General features: G+C 47.4%; 1 protein-coding gene across 2 annotated transcripts; it reads left to right on the top strand.

Moving 5' to 3' along the window:
- The first annotated feature begins 8,588 nt into the window (after nucleotides 1-8,588).
- On the top strand, nucleotides 8,589-18,882 carry LOC140431070 (lysosomal membrane ascorbate-dependent ferrireductase CYB561A3-like). Of its 2 annotated transcripts, none has more exons than XM_072518999.1 (6): nucleotides 8,589-8,680; nucleotides 9,565-9,758; nucleotides 12,377-12,585; nucleotides 13,670-13,824; nucleotides 16,035-16,206; nucleotides 17,845-18,882. In XM_072518999.1, the coding sequence occupies exons 2-6, from the start codon at nucleotides 9,572-9,574 to the stop codon at nucleotides 17,863-17,865; spliced, it is 744 nt and encodes a 247-aa protein (XP_072375100.1). In that variant the 5' UTR covers nucleotides 8,589-8,680; nucleotides 9,565-9,571; the 3' UTR covers nucleotides 17,866-18,882. The 2 variants fall into 2 exon arrangements, with proteins under 2 accessions (XP_072375100.1, XP_072375101.1); XM_072519000.1 differs by lacking the exon at nucleotides 8,589-8,680 and adding an exon at nucleotides 8,839-8,970.
- The last annotated feature ends 218 nt before the right edge of the window (nucleotides 18,883-19,100 follow it).

Here is a 19,100-nt window from a genome sequence, read left to right as displayed (position 1 = left end):
ACATTTAGGCAGGGTGGCTATCTTGTTGGCCCCACATTTTTAGCCGGAGGTCTTGGGAGTCAAGAAGCCAGTGCCAGGCCGGTTGCTGCAACTGACGGTCCGCGAGGGAGGGTGAGGTACGTCACTTTGTGAATGTCTGCGCTTCCCAGACTGACCAGCAGCAGACGACTTTCTTCAAACAAGTGTTCACACATCTTGACACCATCGCCGTGGGCGAGTGCATTGTCCTGGGGGTGGTGGAGGGCGGATTTTAATTGGACCATTGGGACAAAGGACCGCCTCGGTACCCAGTGTGGCTCTCGTGCGGTGGTGAAGTTAAGGAACCTGGTGGATGTCTGATGGACTTTCCGTTCTGACTCCAGCATCTTCACCTTTGTGAGGCCTGGAGTCAGAGTGCCTAGAATCGACCGCTTCTACATTTCAAGGGCGTACCTGCCCCACGTCCCGACGGCCTCTGTGCAGCAGGTGCCATGCTCAGACCACCGTCTGGTGTGGGCGAGTCTTGTCCTGCCTCGCGCTCAGTTATGGTCAACGTACTAGCACTTTAACAACCTGCTGCTGGAGGACGAGTGGTTGCTGGGCACGTTTTGTCGCTTCTGGGCCGGCTGGAGAAGGAAACGGGGAGACTTACCTTTCTTGAGGTTGTGGTGGGATGTGGGCAAGACTCGTGCAGCTAACCTGCACGTCATTGGACTGTGGGAGGAAACCGGAGCACCCGGAGGAAACCCATGCAGACACGGGGAGAACGCGCAGACTCCGCACAGACAGTGACCCAGCGGGGAATCGAACCTGGGACCCTGGCGCTGTGAAGCCACAGTGCTAATCACTTGTGCTACCGTGCTGCTCTGTGGCGGTATGGGCTTAAGTAGGGTGCTCTTTCCAAGAGCCGGTTGAGACTCGATGGGCTGAATGGCCTCCTTCTGCACTGTTGATTCTATGATTCTATTCTATGATTCTGTAACAAAGAGGTGGTGGAGAAGTGGGCTGGATGACACCCCACAAGTTAGCACAGCGTGCAGCGGTGGGTGTCCGGTTCGCAGCCAATGCCATCCGAGACCTCAAAACAGCTGTGCTTGGATCCGATGGCACTTGCTTGGACAGAATTCCACATTGGCCCCAGGCCCCAACACCTCCCTGGGAGCTGGTGCCGCACAATCCTAGCCGAATCATGGATATGCCCTCCGTGCTTTATCGGACTACGCGTCGGGGTTACCTGTATGGGCTGCTGCTGCACACCCTCTACCTCCTTACTCTCGGCTGTTGCCCGGACGCACCATGGTATGCCTTGCTGCCGTCCGGCAGCAGAGATCCCCACTAGAGGGCCCTCTATGGACGGGTCCTCCCCCCTCACCTGGGGTGAGGGTGTTGCATGCAGCAGTGCTGTACAATTACCGATTGCACCGGTTCACGGACTCCCAAGAAGCCTGCCATTTTTGTGGCCTTGTGGAGTCCGTAGACCATGTCTATGTTACGTTTTATAGGTTGTACTCCCTTTTTAGTTTTCTGAGAAATATTTTGTTAAAGTTCTGTTTGCAATTCAGCCCCATGCTCCTGATCTACAGGCACCCGGCGCAGAGAGGGGCGGGGAAGGCGGAGGACCTCCTTGTGTACCTGCTCCTGAATCTGGCGAAGCGCACCATTAATAGGTCCAGACAGCGGGTGACCAATGGAATCATCCAACCAGACTGTCTGCCTCTATTCCGTGCTACATTCGCGGCCGGGTGTCCCTAGAAAGGGAGCATGTTGTATCCACCATCGATGCCATCTGTGTCCAGTGGGCACCGCAAGAGTTGGAGTGCTTTATTGGCCCCTTTAATTGCACTCATTTGATGTTTGTAAATATCCGTTGATCTTTGTTACATTCGGGCCGTGCCCCGAACAGGAGCGGTCCTTTTTGCGTTGTCCCTAAGTTTGTGTCCTTTCTATCTAACATAGTAGCACAGAGATTAGCACAGTTGCTTCAAAGCTCCAGGGCCCCAGGTTCGATTTCCGGCTTGGGTCATTGACTGTGCGGAGTCTGCACATTCTCCCCGTGTCTGCGTGGGTTTCCTCTGGGTGCTCCAGTTTTATCCCACAGTCCAAAGATGTGCAGGTTAGGTGGATTGGCCATGCTAAATTGCCCTTATTGTCCAAAAAGGTTCGGTGGGCTTACTGGGTTACGGGGATTGGGTGGAAGTGTGGCCTTGTGTGGGGTAAAATTCTATGATTCCACTATTTGGTTAACCTCAAAAGAGTGGCCAATCCATGTATCCTGCACATCTTTGGATTGTGGGGGTGAGACCCATGCAGAGAGACACGGGGAGAATGTGTGTGCAAACTCTACATGGACAGAACCGGGGCTAGAATCGGACCCGGGTCCTCAGTGCCTTAAGGCACCAGTGCTAACCACTGTGCCACCATGCCCCCCTCACCTAATCTATTTTGGTGCTGTTATTGGTTAACAGATATATGTTGAGCAGAACATACTTTCTGCTGCTTCAAAATTTATTTGAGAAAGCAGAAAGGACCTCAGTATAAAGTCTCAACCAAAAGTGACCACTGCATTGAAATGGTTACCTTTTGTGGTAATATGTCATTATTCTTTGCCTTTAGATCCAGAATGGTCTGTTGAGTTGATGATAAAGAAACCACCAATCTTTGTAGAAAAGCAAAACTAATTTATTGAATAACGATTAATTAAATAGAGTTTGAACATTCTACTGAGCTATATCTATTAAGAAAGTAAGGTTTTAGCTGATTGTCTCTCTGTCCTTCTGTGAACTACTCCTCATGATGGTTGCTACTAATCTTCTTCTACCCAGCAGTCCCCGAGTTCTGATATTTATACTGGGAACTGGTGGTGACCTCTAGTGTTTGAATTACACTGAGATGTAATAATTAACCCTTCACTGGCGTACCTATATACATATCATTTCAGACTATGGGGGTGATTTTCCGAGCCCCGCGCGGGCCGGAGAATCGCCGTAACCGCGCCCCGACGCCGGTGCACGAATCTCCGAGGTGCGGAGAATTGCCGCCATTTGCGCCGGCGCGTTTGACGTGGCGCCGGCCGTGGGCCACTGGAATCGGCGGGGCTGCCGATTCTCCGGCCCGGATGGGCCGAGCGGCCGCGCAGGTACGACAGAGTCCCACCGGCGCCATTCACCCCTGTTCGCTGCCGGCGGGAACGCTAAGGGAAGTGTCGGGGGGGGGGGCGGCCTGTGGGACGGGGAAAAGCGATTCTTCACTGGAGGGGCCTCCGATGGGGTCTGGCCGGCAATCGGGGCCCACCGATCGGTGGACCGGCCTCTCCCCCCCGGGCCTACTTTGTTGCGCGGCCGGCCCCTGAACACCGACGCCATGTTGAGTTGGGGCCGGCGCGCTGAAGAAGTCCCCCACGCATGCACAGGTTGGCGCTGCCCAACTGCGCATGCGTGGGTTGGCGCGGCGCCCATTTGGCACCGGGAAGGGAGGCTGGAGCGGCGTGATCCGCTCCAGCGCCGTGCTGGCCCCCTGTGGGGGACAGAATCAGTTGTACCCGGGCCCGTTTTGCGCCGTCGTGAAACGCGACGGCATTCACGACGGCGCGAGCACTTGGTCTCCATTTTGGAGATTCGCCCCCCCCTATATCTGATGTGTGGTGAAGGGCAGAGAGACATGTGTGCTATCACTGAATAAGGCTTAAAACGTAGCAGTAAAAATAAGAACAGGAAATATCCATCAGGTCTGACACCATCTATTAAGAGAGAAAGTGATGCGACCATCAATTAACATGAGACGATTAGTAGAAGTGAACAGTGGTTTTAATAAGCGAGATCTGTGCCTGCCTGTGACTGCTCTGTACTGAGTGCCGCCTACAGGCTGCAGATCTATATACCACCCCCGAGAGGGCGGAGCCCACAAGGGCATCAACATAATACAACACAATACAGTGGTGAATTCATAGAATCATAGAATTTACAGTGCAGAAGGAGGCCATTCGGCCCATCGAGTCTGCACCGGCTCTTGGAAAGAGCACCCTACCCAAGGTCAACACCTCCACCCTATCCCCATAACCCAGTAACCCCACCCAACACTAAGGGCAATTTTGGACACTAAGGGCAATTTTATCATGGCCAATCCACCTAACCTGCACATCTTTGGACTGTGGGAGGAAACCGGAGCACCCGGAGGAAACCCACGCACACACGGGGAGGATGTGCAGACTCCGCACAGACAGTGACCCAAGCCGGAATCGAACCTGGGACCCTGGAGCTGTGAAGCAATTGTGCTATCCACAAGGCTACCGTGTAGCAGCAATACGTTCACCACATTCACCCCGTTACAAAATTGTAGTCCAGCGGGGGTGAAGTGGGCTCACAAATCGAGTCTGTCCAGCGCCTTGATCGTTCTCCGTGATCGCCTCAGCTCCGGCTTCGCTGCGGGCATGGGTGTTGGGCACGTTGACTCCGGGAGGGTGTCGTCTGGAGCTTCATCACGGTGGGTCAGCGATGGCGGGAGGGGGGGGGGGGGGGGTGTAGGCCATGTAGGGGTGTGGGCGGTGTTCGGTGTAGGGGGGGGGGGGGATAGGTGATGGTCGCTGGGGAACTGGCTGGTGCCAGATCCCAGAGGGAGACTGTATCTTGTCGGCTGTCGCGGTGCGCCACGTAGGCATACTGAGGTTGGCATGTAGGAGCTGGACCCTCTCGACCAGGGGTCGGACTTATGGCTCCTCACGTGCTCCCGGAGGAGGACAGGCCCAGGTGTTGTCAGCCAGGATGGATTTTCTGGGGAAGACAAATAAACGGTCGTGAGGGGTCTCGTTCGTGGCTGTGCAGAGGAGCGACCGAATGGAGTGGAGAGCGTCGGGGAGGACCTCCTGCCAGCGGGAAACCGGGAGATTTCTAGACCGTAGGACAAGAAGGACGGCCTTCCACACTGTCCCGTTCTCCCTCTCCACCTGCCCGTTTCCCCGGGGGTTGTAGTTGGTAGTCCTGCTCGAAGCAATGCCCTTACCGAGCAGGTACTGACACAGCTCATCGGTCATAAACGAGGAGCCCCGGTCACTGTGGACGTAAGTGGGGAAACCGAATAGGGTGAAGATGCTGTGCAGGGCCTTAATGACAGTGGCCGCGGTCATGTTGGGGCATGGGATGGCAAAGGGGAAACGGGAGTACTCGTCAACGACGTTGAGAAAATACACGTTGCGGTCAGTGGAGGGGAGGGGTCCTTTGAAATCGACACTGAGGTGCTCAAAGGGGCGGGAGGCCTTCACCAGGTGGGCCTTGTCTGGCCGATAGAAGTGCGGCTTGCACTCCACACAGACCTGGCAGTCCCTGGTCATGGCCCTGACCTCCTCGGTGGAGTAGGGCAGGTTGCAGGCCTTGATGAAGTGGAGAAGCCGGGTGATCCCCGGGCGACAGAGATCATTGTCGATGGCCCAAAGTCGGTCATCTTGCGCGCTGGCGCAAGAAGCCGCGGGACAGGGCATCTGGGGGCTCGTTGAGGTTCCCCGGACGATACACGATATCGTAATTATAGGTGGAGAGTTCGATTCTCCACCTCAAGATTTTATCATTCTTGATCTAGCCCTGCTGTGTGTTGTTGAACATAAAGGCTACCGACCGTTGGTCGGTGACGAGGGTGAACCTCCTACCGGCCAGGTAGTGCCTCCAATGTCGCACAGCTTCCACAATGGCTTGAGCTTCCTTCTCGACAGAGGAGTGTCAAATCTCGAAGGCGTTGAGGGTACGGGAAAAGAAGACCACGGGCCTGCCTGGTTAAGGGTAGCGGCCAGGGCGACATCCGACGCGTCGCTCTCCACCTGGAAGGGGATGGACTCATCCACCGCGTGCATCGCGGCCTTGGTAATGTCTGCCTTGATGTGGCTGAAGGCCAGGCGGGCCTCAGTCGTCAGGGGAAAGATGGTGGCGTTGATAAGTGGGCGGGCTTTGTCCGCCTAGTTGGGGACCCACTGGGCATAATACGAAAAGAACCCCAGGCATCTCTTCAGGGCCTTGGGACAGTGTGGAAGGGGGAGTTGCAGGAGGGGGCGCATGCGGTCGGGGTCGGGCCCTAGGACTCCATTTTCCACGACATAGCCGAGGATTGCTAGTCGGGTTGTGCGGAAAACGCATTTCTCCTTGTTGTAGGTGAGACTGAGGGCTTGGGCGGTTTGGAGGAACTTCTGAAGGTTAACGTCGTGGTCCTGCTGATCATGGCCGCAGATGGTGACGTTATCGAAGTACAGGAACGTGGCCCGCAGCCCGTACTGGTCAACCATTCGGTCAATCGGTTTTTTGAATACCAAGACCCCATTGGTGACGCCGAAGGGGACCCTGAGGAAGTGGAAGAGGCGGCCGTCTGCCTCAAAGGCAGGGTAGTGGCGGTCTTCTGGGCGGATCGGAAGCTGGTGGTATGCGGACTTCAGATCTACCGTGGAGAAAACCCGGTAGTGTGCAATCTGATTAACCATGTCCGCTATGCGGGGAAGGGGGTACGCATCGAGTTGTGTGTAACGATTTATGATCTGGCTGTAGTCTACAACCATCCGGTTCTTAAGGGTCGCGAGGCTACATACGGTGAGAGGGGGTAGGGGTCCGCCGAACTTCAGGGTCAGGCTTCTGAGGTTGCACTGGAAATCCAGTCCTAACAGGAGAGGAGCGCAGAGGTGGGGGAGGACATAGAGATTGAAATCGGCGTACTCGGCGCCCTGTATCGTGAGGTTCTCGACACAGTACCCCCAGATCTGCACTGAATGTGATCCGGAAGCAAGGGAGATTGTTTGGGATGAGGGGGAAATCTGGAGGGAACTGCGCCTTACCGTGTCCGGATGGATGAAGCTCTCCGTGCTCCCAGAGTCAAACAGACAGGACGTTTCGTGCCCATTGACCCAGACGGTCATCATGGAGTTCGTGAGGTGCTTGGGCCGTGACTGGTCGAGAGTGACAGCGCCAAGCTGCGGATAGCCGGCGTGGTCGGTGGTAGCGGGGTGGTCCCAAGATGTCGGCCCCCATCGGTCGCACATGTCGGGCGGCGTTGAAGATGGCAGCCAAGATGGCGGCCCCTGTCAGTCGCACGTGTCAGGTGGCGTTGAAGATGGCGGACCCCACGGATAGCACGAGGCGGATGACGTGTCAGAAGGGGGCGTTACCGGCAGGCACGCAGCTATGCTGCGAGGTCTGCGGGCCTGTGAGTCTGTGAGTTGGGCCTGCGATTTTGGAACTTTGGGTCGGGCCAAGCAGACTTTGGCAAAATGTCCTTTCTTGCCGCAGTCGCTGCAGGTCGCGTTCCGAGCCGGGCAACGCTGCCTGAGGTGCTGGTTCTGACTGCAGAAATAGCAAGGCGGCTCCCCGGGTTTGGCGGGCAGCCGCGCGGCACAGGCCTGGGACACCCTCGGATCGGGTGATGGTCGAAGGCTACCTCTAATGAGGTGGATAGTTTTACCGTCTCTTCTAGGTTGAGGGTGCCTTTTTCGAGCAGGCGCTGTCTGACATAGTTGGACCAGACTCCAGCCACCTAGGTGACCCGGATGGCGAGTTCCATGTGCTGCGAGGCCGTGACGTCCTTGTAGTTGCAGTTTCGAGCGAGTACCCTCAAGTCGCGCAGATATTCCTCAGCGACTCTCCGGGGCATTGACGATGTGTGGTGAGGAGATGCCGCGCGAACACTTTGTTCACCGGCCTCACGTAATGTCTTTTCAGGATCAAGACCGCGTCTACGTACGTGGTCGCATCTTCGATTAGTACAGAGATTCTGTGGCTCACCCGGGCGTGGAGGATACTCAGCTTCTGTGCCTCGGTGACGGCGGACGAGGAGGAGGCGGCGAGGTAGGCCTCAAAGCAGCGGAGCCAGTGTGAAAAGATTCCTTTGTCTTCAGCTGCCTGTGGGTCGAGTTCCAGTCGATCAGGTTTGAGGGCGGCTTCCATTGCGATATCTTAGCTTATTAAATTGATGCGACCATCAATTCACACGAGACGATTAGTAGAAGTGAACAGTGTTTTTAATAAGCTAGATCTGTGCCTGCCTGTGACTGCTCTGTACTGAGTGCCGCCTACAGGCTGCAGATCTATATACCACCCCCGAGGGGGCGGAGCCCACAAGGGCATCAACATAATACAACACAATACAGTGGTGAATTGTAGCAGGAATACGTTCACCACAGAAAGTTAATTTTTCAGTTTGGTAACCTTTTATAAGAACTCATTTTAAAGTAAAAATTAAAGTTTGCCACCATTTTCAGATGTGATGGACGGACTTCTCAGTGAATATAACAGTCCGGATTTTGATTACTCTGCCTAGAATTTCAAAAAATTTAAACCAGACATCAAAATAGATGCTGTCAAGCATCTGAAATTGATGGCAAAGCCTCTTGCAAAAAAAATAACCTTGTCGATCCTCCTCCTTACTCCTATCACACAATCAACAAGGAAGGCGGGCAGAAATTATAGTATTAACAACAAGCTTTCAGTTTCGGGAGGGGTAATCCCCAGAATGTGCATTCTCCTTTAAGGGCCAAACTCGCCTTGATGACATCGCATTATGGGAGATGTCGTTTATCTTTCAGAATGGGAGATGTTACATTGCGTGCATCGGACTACAATATCCACAATGCAACGAGGTCGGTGCGCATGCGTTTTTCATGCGGAAGGCAATCGTGAAGGTCGCGCGTATAAAAGTGGCTGTCAAAGCGCGCTTTAGTTGCACGGAGTGGAGGTGTAAGGTAAGATATTGTAATTCTGGGTAGGATTGGCAAATTACGGTTAAGGCGGCTTTGTTGTTGTATGTGGAATTTATGCTGTCGTCGTTATGGCTGGTGGCACTTGAAACTTTTGAGATAGGGATTTTTCCCTTTAAATTCCGTGGAGTATCATCTGCTGTCACGAGCAAGTAAAACATTTTAAGTATCGATTTCGCACCCGTGCTTAAGCTTTTAAGTGTGTCATGTGATGGCCTGTTAGCGAAATGAATTCTTTGTACAACAAGCTGCAACAGCTTAATCGATTTTAAACCGTGAGTCAGGACATTTATAAAAGAAAACTGTAACAGACATTGCAGTTAGTATTCGACATCAACTTCTATATATCTTAACGTGCAATCATTCATGGCTTCAATGCACTTTACGTTCTGGTCAACTATATCTCTTAATATCCATAGACTTCTACATATTAAAACACCAAAATAACCTATTTGGCAAGTTCTAGTATCTCAAGATCCATAGACTTCTGCATATTCAAACACCATTCAAACTTAATTGATTTTACAGTCCTTTACTTCCTCCTTGTATCCTGATAATCACCTACAGAGCAGAAGGAGGCCATTTGGTCCATTGAGTCCTCTTTCTTCCCCTCCTTTGCTGGTTCTTGGATTTGTACCTGGGTCAAAATGTTGGAAATCCTCTTTCTTCCCCCCCCCCCTGTGAATAACATGGAGTACCTATACTACATAGGTGATTCAAGACTGAAATTGGGGATCAGCAATAAATACTGGTGTATCCACATCCCTTGAATGATTTTTTTTTAAAAAACAGCCTCTTCATCAGTCAGCAACTTTGGGAAAAGGTTGAAAAACTGAACAAAACTAACTTTATTTTTGTTTGCTGTACAGGGCAAAGATGAAGAGCAGCAGTGTGTTTTATTTTTTCTACTCCTTGTCTCATCTCTTTGGTCTACTTTGTATAATATTTGTGACTACCTGGAGTAAGAGCTACAGGGGAGGCTTTGCATGGGATGGAACAGTGAAGATGTTTAATTGGCATCCTGTCTGCATGGTGACTGGGCTTGTTGTCCTTTATGGGAATGGTAAGCTTGGAACATATTTTGGTTGATTGCTGATATTTGCCTCTAGAACTACCATATTTTTGTGCTGTATGTTTTACAAAGTGAGACTTTCCCCAATTTTCAAACTTTACTTAACCATCATTTTGATCATGTTTTATATCAGTACTTGCCATTTATAAACTTCATCCATTCAGTAACTTTCTATAGCCTTCACTGTTCACCATTTTAATCTAGCTATCTGATAGCACATGCCAAACTGCTGCAGAAAATATAATCACATGATATCAATTTCAGCCCCAGATAACTGAAACAAACATTGCTCTGTCATCCCTACCAAGTCCTCAACAATAGCTGGGGGAACATGTGCTAAACATGGGGAGCTGTACCACAAGCTAGTCAGCAACCTGACATATACCTTGCAGCCAATATCCCAGACTTCTCCATCCCACCATAGATGGTGACACAAGAAGTGGCCCTGGGTGTCCTAAAAAATGATTCTGAACCCACGGTGGCTCTGGTATCAGATACAACACAATGAGGCAACATCCCACCCTCTCTCAACTGATGAATCAGGGCTCCTCCATGTTGAAAACCATTTAGAAGAAGCACTGAGGGTAGCAAGGGTCACTGCAGCTAGCTCTGTCCTGAAGGACATAGCTAGCTGAAGTTTCTGCTGCAGGCCCAAAGAAAAACTGCACTTGACAACATCTTTACCAAACTACCTGCTGCAGATGCATCTGTCCATGACTGTTTTGGTAGTGACTGCTGCACCATCCTTGTGGAGATGAGGTCCCATCTTCATGTTCAAGATAATTGTGCAAAATGGTATAGTTTCTCAACAGAGCCAGCAGCTCAACTGGGCAAACGTGAGGTGCTGTGGGTTAGCAGCAACAGAATTGTACTCCATCACATTCTGTAAGCTGCTGACCCAGTGTGTCCCGCAGGTTGGCGTTCCCGTCCCACAGGTTGGCGTTCCCGTCCCGCAGGTTGGACAAGCCTTGTAATTTCCATGAGGGCATGAAAGCTGAGTTGGCTAAAGTGAGTTGATAAATTAGGTTAAGGGATGGGTTAATGGAGATGCAGAAAGGAATATTTCCCCAAGAAAACAAGGGACTGACCCACTATCCCTGGTTAACCAAGGATGGGGAAAAAGATTAATAATGAGAGTGCAAGAGAAAGCTAGCCAGAGATATAAAGTTTTTTTTGTTTTTTTTTGTATGAATATTTAAAATAAACTAGTTCACCAAGTGAGTGTTGGTCCTGAGTCTGGAGAATTGATAGGAAATGGTAGATAAATTAAACATGTCTTCCAGAAGCAGTTATGAAATGGGAGGGAGCAACTCTGCAAATTGGTCACTGGAGAAGTGAGTAAATTGTTGGAGCTGACCAAGAGCCTGGGCATCCTAGGATCTTAGTGGCTAGTGATGCAGTTGATTATTTAGTTTAATTTCCCCTCCTTTCATTGACAAGGCCCATTGGAGAAAATGTAACTCCATTATTCAAAATGAAGGGGGACAGACAGCCTTGAGCAAAGTGAAGGACATGGGGGAGGAGGGGGGGTGGGGGGGTCAGACAACTGTGCACTTGCTTTCTATTTTCCTGTGTATAATAACCCTGTTGAAACATTGAGCTTATCATTTTATTCTCTCATACTGGCCATTGAAGCTGTTCAGTCAACTGCGGAAGATTCATTACTATGATTCTACCTGGTTTATGACCATTTACACCCTGCACTGTGGTGAGACTATCAAAATTATATTTAAACTTGTCCTTGAATTTTTTTAATGCATCTACTTGTGTGCACATCCTTCAAGAGACTACTGTAAAATGAAAGGCCACTTGTAATGGACGATATTTGCCATCCTCCAAGAATTCCATAGCACTTTGGAAACTGAAACAAAAAAACTAAACCTTGAAATGAATACTAAAACAGAAACTTTCCCAGCACACCACCACCTTATGTTTATAGGGTAGTCTCAAATCCAGGATGTCTGATTGTTGCAAGATTAAGGACCTATTCAAAAGTGGGAGGGGATTGTGGCAATTCTGTATCCTTTGTCTGGAACCTTTGTGGCTGATTGCATTTTGGTTGTTGGTACTGCATATAAGCTTAGGCCATTGTAACACGTGAGCCCAAGTCTGGGCTAGCCATAGTTTTAAACTAAATAACATGATATACCACTGAATAATAAATGTCTGGTGTGGTCAGCATTCGGTTTGTTGGGTTACGTATAACACCAGGTTGATTGAGGTTTAATTTTGGATTTACAGATAAGGTTAACGTGTGTGTGTAATCATTTGAAGTAGGACCGAAAAGTACAAGGCTACATCATCCATATGTGGAACATAGCCACTGGATTCAGTTCTTGTATTGATTTAATTTGTGAGCAGGATACTAATATTGTAAATTACTGGTGCTACAGAATTGATCCTAAATCTTCTCCACCCTGACTGAGGTGCATGTCTGCCTACCTGCAACACCCAAGTGAGTGTGTACATAGCCACTTTTCTGTGCAATACCAGCCTTTTGCCATGGGTAAATGGAGTAAATGGTTTAAATTAATATAAAATTCACCAGAAAATTGATTTGTATACTTGTGTGAAAAAGGGTGTAACTGTGACCTATTCCTTCCTTTCAGCAACTCTTGTATACAGGTTGCCCTTCACCTGGTCCAGCAACAAGTTGATACTAAAGTTTGTTCATGCTACATTGAACCTTGGTGCATTGTCTCTAGCTGTCATTGGGTTACTAGCAGCATTTGGGTTCCACAATAAGATGCACATCCCCAACTTGTATTCTATGCATAGTTGGGTGGGGTTTGCAGCAGTCATTCTCTTTGGTTTGCAGGTAAGCAGTGTTTAAAATGTAGTAAGTTTAAAACTTTTTCTATAAAACTTTCTCAAAAAAATCTCACGTTGGCTACTAGTTTACTAACTACTCCCACAATCATTAAGCGTTGACCTAATTTCTGTTCTAGGATGCCCATTTGACAGTTTCACTATATAGATGGAATCTATTCTTGCCAGAGCTCTAATTCACGAGGGTTGGTGTAGAATTGCTACATTTGGTCTGGCTTCCCTAGCATTAAGGGACAGAAATTCCCAATTTCTTAGTTACTCCAAGAACTCTTGTATGTGTGCCGCCCTGATACGACAGAGTCCCGCCGGCGCCGTTCACCCCTGGTCGCTGCCGGTGGCATCTCTGCGGGAACGGTGGGAACTCTGGCGGGGGGCTCTCTGATGGGATCTGGCCCACCGATCGGCCGGCTTTTTTTTTTCTCTTTCCCCCCCCCCCCCCCCCCCCCCCCAACCCCTTGCCGGGCCCTGAACACTGACCCCATGTTGGGTCAGGGCAGGCGCAAGAAGTTCCCCACGCATGTGCAGGATGTTGCGGCCCAACTGTGCATGCGCAGGATTGAGCTGGCACAACTGCGCATGTGTGGTTTGGCGTGGCGCCACAAGGAGGCTGGAGTGGTGTGAACTGCGCCAGGCCAGAATCGGTCGTGCCTGCTCCCTGTTCGTGCCATCATGAAACGTGACTGCGTTCACGACGGCGCAAACACTTGGCCTCCATATCGGAAAATCGCCCTCTGTACTCCCAAGTGTGGCCTAACTAAGATTCGATACAGCTGCAACAATGCAGGCAAGCCTACCATATGCCTTCTTGACTACCTTCTCCACCTTTGTTGCCCCTTTCAGTGACCTGTGGACCTGTACACCTAGATCTCTCTGACTATCAATACTCTTGAGGGTTCTACCATTCACTGTATATTCCCTACCTGCATTAGATCTTCCAAAAATGTTTTTTTAAAGTTGTAAACCCTCGGTGTCAACTGCTCACAAGGGGCCTGGTCAAACAAATTGGCATGAAAATGTAGTTTGCCATTTGAGTTCATTTTGTGATTCTAATTTGTTCCTCCTTTTATCTACAGTGGCTGTTGGGATTCCTGGCTTTTTTATTGCCTTGCACATCCCCTTGGCTTCGAGCTGCTTACAAAGACCTGCATGTCTTCTTTGGACTTTGTATCTTACCAATGACCATTGCTGCATCTCTGACAGGGATTAATGAAAAGTTGATATTTGTGCTGTAAGTAAACTAGGGTTTAAAAGTTTCTTTATTTTCAAGATTAAACTATGCTATCTCTAACTACAGAAATCAAATACAACTGCTCCTTGCTTCACCATTTTCCAACTCTCTGAATCCCTGAAGTCACATGATATATGACTGTTCTGTGGTTCCCTCCAGTGGTAAGAAGCATTATCGTGAACTTGTTAACTCTTTACATCCCAGTCAATATACATATCATATGACAGGGGTGACCAGCCAGGTTTCCAAATTCTGCTTACTGTAGTGACTCCTGCTGTGTTGGTCTTAACTGGATGTCCTGATCCTGTATTGTCAGCAATCCTAACTAATCTTCTCAGCAGGCTCTTGTGAACCTACAATGTGGTGTAGGTTGGCTGCTGCTAGATTCTGTGTAAAAGATAAAAATAGTTTGGGTTCAGCTGATGCATAGGAGGTGAAATGTGAAAAGATCCAATTGCACCCCCGAAATGACAATTCTTTCTTGTGTGCTTGGATTTTTTTGTTGTGTTGACATGGCTGTATGCCGGAAGTTCTCAACCAGGAGACAAACTGAAACTGCTGAATGTTAATCATTGGAGCCTAGTAATGTTAGCTGGTGGCTCCCTGGGAACTCCATTTTCAAAATCTCCTGTAAATATTCTTTAATTTCTTCACTGTTTCTCACCCTGAAATTCACATGGGTGGCGAAACAATTCACCTTGTGATTGCGTTTAATGAGAAACGGTCACTTCGTCCATCATTTTGTTCATAATGTCACACCTGATAGTTGGACTACAAAATTGACATTGATAATTCTCATGCGAACCTGCAGACTCTGCACACAAGTGACCCAAGCCGGGAATTGAACCTGGGACCCTGGTGCTGTGAAGCAACAGTGCTAACCACTGCTACTGTGCTGCCCTGTCCCCTCCAAGTAATTATTGTCAATTTCAAATAGTTGAAGCTTGAGCACTGATCTTTGTGGCATTCCACTAAAGTTTGTCATCTTAGTGACCCATTTATCCCCAGATTGACTAAGTCATCTACTTCATGCTAATCACCAAGCTATTGCATCATTTGTGACAAGCCAACTAGCTGAAAATCATCCTGCTTGTCTCCCTTCATGTTGCATTCTTCTAGGATATTTCCAGCATTCAAATAATTTTGGAAGATCACAACCAATATATTCCCTTCTGTAGCCACAAATATATTGGGATGCAGGACCTGACCTTTCCATTCCAATGGTTTTGCTAGTATGTTTTTGCCAGTAATTTTAATATCCCTTTTTTTTTTTTTTTTTGCTCCTTGATTATCTACTATTCTTGAATGCTTTGTCCCACTATAGAAAATAGATGCAAAATATTTGTTTTCCTTGTTTCCTATTTTTAATTACTGCATGGTGTGTGATGATATGCCTATGGGTTATATCATAGATGGATGGTGTGCGACCTCCAACCAGCAGGTGGTGGTCTTCAGACCAAGGTCATGTAACTAGTAACTTCCATATAAGGAGATTCATCCGGCCTTCAGAGGGGTAATAAGACATGCAAGTGAATGGTCGGTGCTAGGTACAGTTCCAGAGGAGTAACAAGCAGACTCATGATAAACGTGCTCTGCAACAGATTGCTATCTTACCAAGATCCTGGTTTGGGCAAGTCTAGGTGTGGTGGATTCCTTTGTATAGAAGACCAAACACCACAGTGGGTGAGGTCATACAGGCAGAATGTTGGCCACCAATTTCATGTTTAACTATCATGTACAAAAGATTTGTTACAAGTCTTGAGTTTTATGATTAAGCAAAAATATGCTTAACATGGTGGCATGTGCTGCAGTGGTTAGCACTGGGACTGCGGCACGGAGGACCTGGGTTCGAATCCTGGCCCTGGGTCAACTCCGTGTGGAGTCTGCACATTCTCCCCATGTCTGTGGGTTTCACCCCCACAACCCAAAGATGTGCTGGTTAGGTGGATTGGCCACACTAAATTGCCCCTAAATTGGAAAAGAAAAATAATTGGCTACTCTAAATTTATTAAATATGCTGAACCCCTGCTCTAAAAATCAGTCAAACATTTGACACCCTTAATGAAGTCTTTACTATAATCTAAGATTTGGAACAGGCTTGTCAAATCATTCTCTGGAAATCATGGGTTTGGGGGTGGGGGGGAAAGATTAAAAATAGAAAACTTTAAGTTAAATTAATTACAACGTCTTTATGCTCTGTTTTCCTCCAGCAATGCTCCAAACTCGACTGCTCCCTATAAGAAACTTCCACCTGAGGCATATTTGGCTAACACTTTGGGAGTGTTACTGTTGTGTTTTTCATTGACTGTAGCCTGGATGCTCCTTAAACGTGATTGGCAGCGACTGACTGTACGTGCATCTGCACTCAGCGATGCCACTGAGGTACTTTGTGAAAACAAAATTCCATGTATCATCAGAACCAAACTGCAGTGTTTATACCTCATTTATTTATTTTACTATGACTGGCAGATTTTTTTAAGGGCAAAAATTCCAATGTCCCTTTTCCACACTTCCTATATGTACTGAAGAGAGGGTATGGAAAAACCTAAAATTCAGATTTCTGACTGTTTATCTTGCAGCTAGATGCATGAGCAATTGTAGAATGAGTTGGGCTGACTTGTGCTTTTGAAGTGGCAAAGCTCAGCCCCCCACTTTCCTCATGGATCATGCAGTTGGATACTATTTTGGGTAATCTGTTTTCCATTGCCTACCACGTTTGTGAAGATTTCAATGATTGAAATAGAGTACAAGTGTTTCTGTTTTCACTGCATGTCATTCTTGAACAAATTGAATTCTATTGAAATGTTATGCTGGAATATTACCTATGAATTCAACATTTGTTTTAAAGTAAATTTTAAGATTGATGTTGAACTAGTACAACAACTCTGAACTGACTGTCTACGGTACTTTTGCCCCATTCGTCCTTTTTGTAAAATTAGTCATCCTTTCGTATCCCCTACAAAGGGGCTGTTTTTAGCACAGGGCTAAATTGCTGGCTTTGAAAGCAGACCAAGGCAGGCCAGCAGCACTGTTTGATTCTCGTAACAGGTGCCGGAATGTGGCGACTAGGGGCTTTTCACAGTAACTTCATTTGAAGCCTACTTGTGTCAATAAGCAATTTTCATTTCAATGATGTATATAATGTGTAAAACACCACCTGCCCCTGGGGTCACATTCTAAACTAAGAGCTTTGGTCGCCCAGTTGAGTTTGTTATGGAAACAGTGAGGTCAAGTCTGTCAAACAGTTCTGGTAAAGAGTTACCCCCAATTTTGACAGTTCTACCCAAACAACTTTGACTGCTTTTCCATTCACACTAGTTCCAAATGTTGCAAAATCTTGCATGAATTTTCTCAAGCTAATTTGCAGAAGTGTGAAACTTGTACATAATTACTGTTCCTCATTCTAGTATACTGCTGGCCTTCCAGGTTGTAGCTCCCAGACATGCAAAGGTAACTCAAGTATAGTAAAACTGTGCTGATTTGTTTGCTGGCAGGAGTAACTGTCTTTCAGTCTGATTAACATCAGAACAAAATCTAAGCCAAAAGACTTTAGGTATATTCTTAATTGTCTAATTTTAATGAACACGTCTCCTAGTGGGGGAGATGTCCTGCAGAACCAGAAGGTGCCAGGTTTGATCAATTTGTGCTTGGTTATTGACTGAAACTGCTGAAGAATAGATTGGGCTTGATGAGAATATCTTGCTAGTATTAAGGGAGTGCCTAATCTAATGGGTTTCTAAGATTGCCAGCTTCTGTGGAACAATATTCAAACAGACATTCTGTCTAAAAGATGAGGATAAATTGTCCATTCTGACTTACTGGGTCTTGGCCATTCTTGCTGTTCGAACAAACCAATAATGGGGTGAGCATGACTGTCACCTAGATGTCTTCAGTGCACTTAAAATGGTACATGGGAAGTAAGCATTCTGCAACAACCAGATAAATCTAATACCACCTAAATGTACAACTATTTGTTTGGCTACCTAATACTTGCTGACTGAAATATTTTTTTTTTAATAGCCACTTCTGACTGAGAACTAAATGAGGAAATTCATGAAGCTTCAGGATACAGTTGAAGAAGCTAGTCTTGACTGGAATGGAAATGTCCTGATGGTCTTATCACCGATCTTTTATTTTAGTAGCTCTGGTGTCAACCATTTGCTAAGTCTGGCAAGATAAAAGATTTGATTGAGCCAAGTTTATATTTTCTTTGAATGCAACTCCGTGACTAAAAGGAAGAGGCATGGAATGACTTTCTATCTGCTTTGCACTTTAGATTTATGGTCCGCCTGTTCAAAAGCTGAGGCATGCAGGTAACCAACTTTGTCAAACTGTGCTACACTTTACATTTGAAGACAGCGACTCTAGTGACTCTAATGACTCTAATGATGAATGCAAGTAAGAAACTTGGAAACCGTTTTAATTGCCAGAATGTATTTCCAGGCTGCTTAACTATCACCACCTGAAGCAGCTTTCTCTCACCGACCGAATTGTTGTCAAGTCTACACTTTTTTTGACCAACGAACTGTTTGATGTAGCTGGTGGTGGAACAGAACCGCACATTGCTATAAAAAGTTGTGCACCATAATAGTGAATTATACATTTTGTGACTAGGCTTGAATCCAGCTCATTTAGGATGAATCTCTAATGCTTATGCACTTGATGGTAGTCTCTACTGTCCAAAGCTGTGGTGTGACCACCATTCAAAAATTCCTGTTTATCCACGTTTTAATCCACACTATTCAAGTTGTTAGCTGCACTAGTACATGTGCACTTTATCTGACTTTTTGATTTGGGTCAACAGACTTTTAACATTTATTCCTGCAGCACAAGAAGCTACTTTGTGGGAGAGAAGAAAAGCTATTAGTACTATGACCAAATTTTAAAGTTCTGATTTTAAATGTAAGAATCAGTTGCTGTATACACCATAAGATTTGTTTCTGTGTTTACTATTAACAATGATTCGGGCCTACAGTTGAACTTGGTGTTCATTCAGGTCCATTGTGGGGGAAAAGGGTACAATTAATTAATAAATGAATAATTGCTGACTTGTCAAAACTAGCTTAATTAGCTAACAAAAATGATTGCAGGACACTTCAAAATGTTTTACAGAGAATTCCATTATAGACTGCTGATTCTTGCCCAGTGTGCTGATTCTTGCCCAGTGCAAGTCCAAAAGTAACAAGGGATACCTATTAAAATCAATATTGTTAGGGCACCTTGCAAACATCTCTCTGTAGATCAGACCCCCACAACCCAGGTTTGATCCTGGCCCT

Source organism: Scyliorhinus torazame, chromosome 10 (assembly GCF_047496885.1).
Source record: "Scyliorhinus torazame isolate Kashiwa2021f chromosome 10, sScyTor2.1, whole genome shotgun sequence".
Taxonomy (NCBI): Eukaryota; Metazoa; Chordata; class Chondrichthyes; order Carcharhiniformes; family Scyliorhinidae; genus Scyliorhinus; species Scyliorhinus torazame.
The sequence above is the reverse complement of the archived record's forward strand: the minus strand, read 5'-3'. Positions and strand labels throughout refer to the sequence as shown.

Coding starts and splice junctions, on each gene's coding strand:
- LOC140431070 (XM_072518999.1), top strand. CDS start 9,572: ATGAAGAGCAGCAGTGTGTTTTATTTTTTCTACTCCTTGTCTCATCTC. Junction 9,759..12,376: donor TGTTGTCCTTTATGGGAATG/GTAAGCTTGGAA, acceptor CCTTCCTTTCAG/CAACTCTTGTATACAGGTTG. Junction 12,586..13,669: donor TCATTCTCTTTGGTTTGCAG/GTAAGCAGTGTT, acceptor TTTTATCTACAG/TGGCTGTTGGGATTCCTGGC.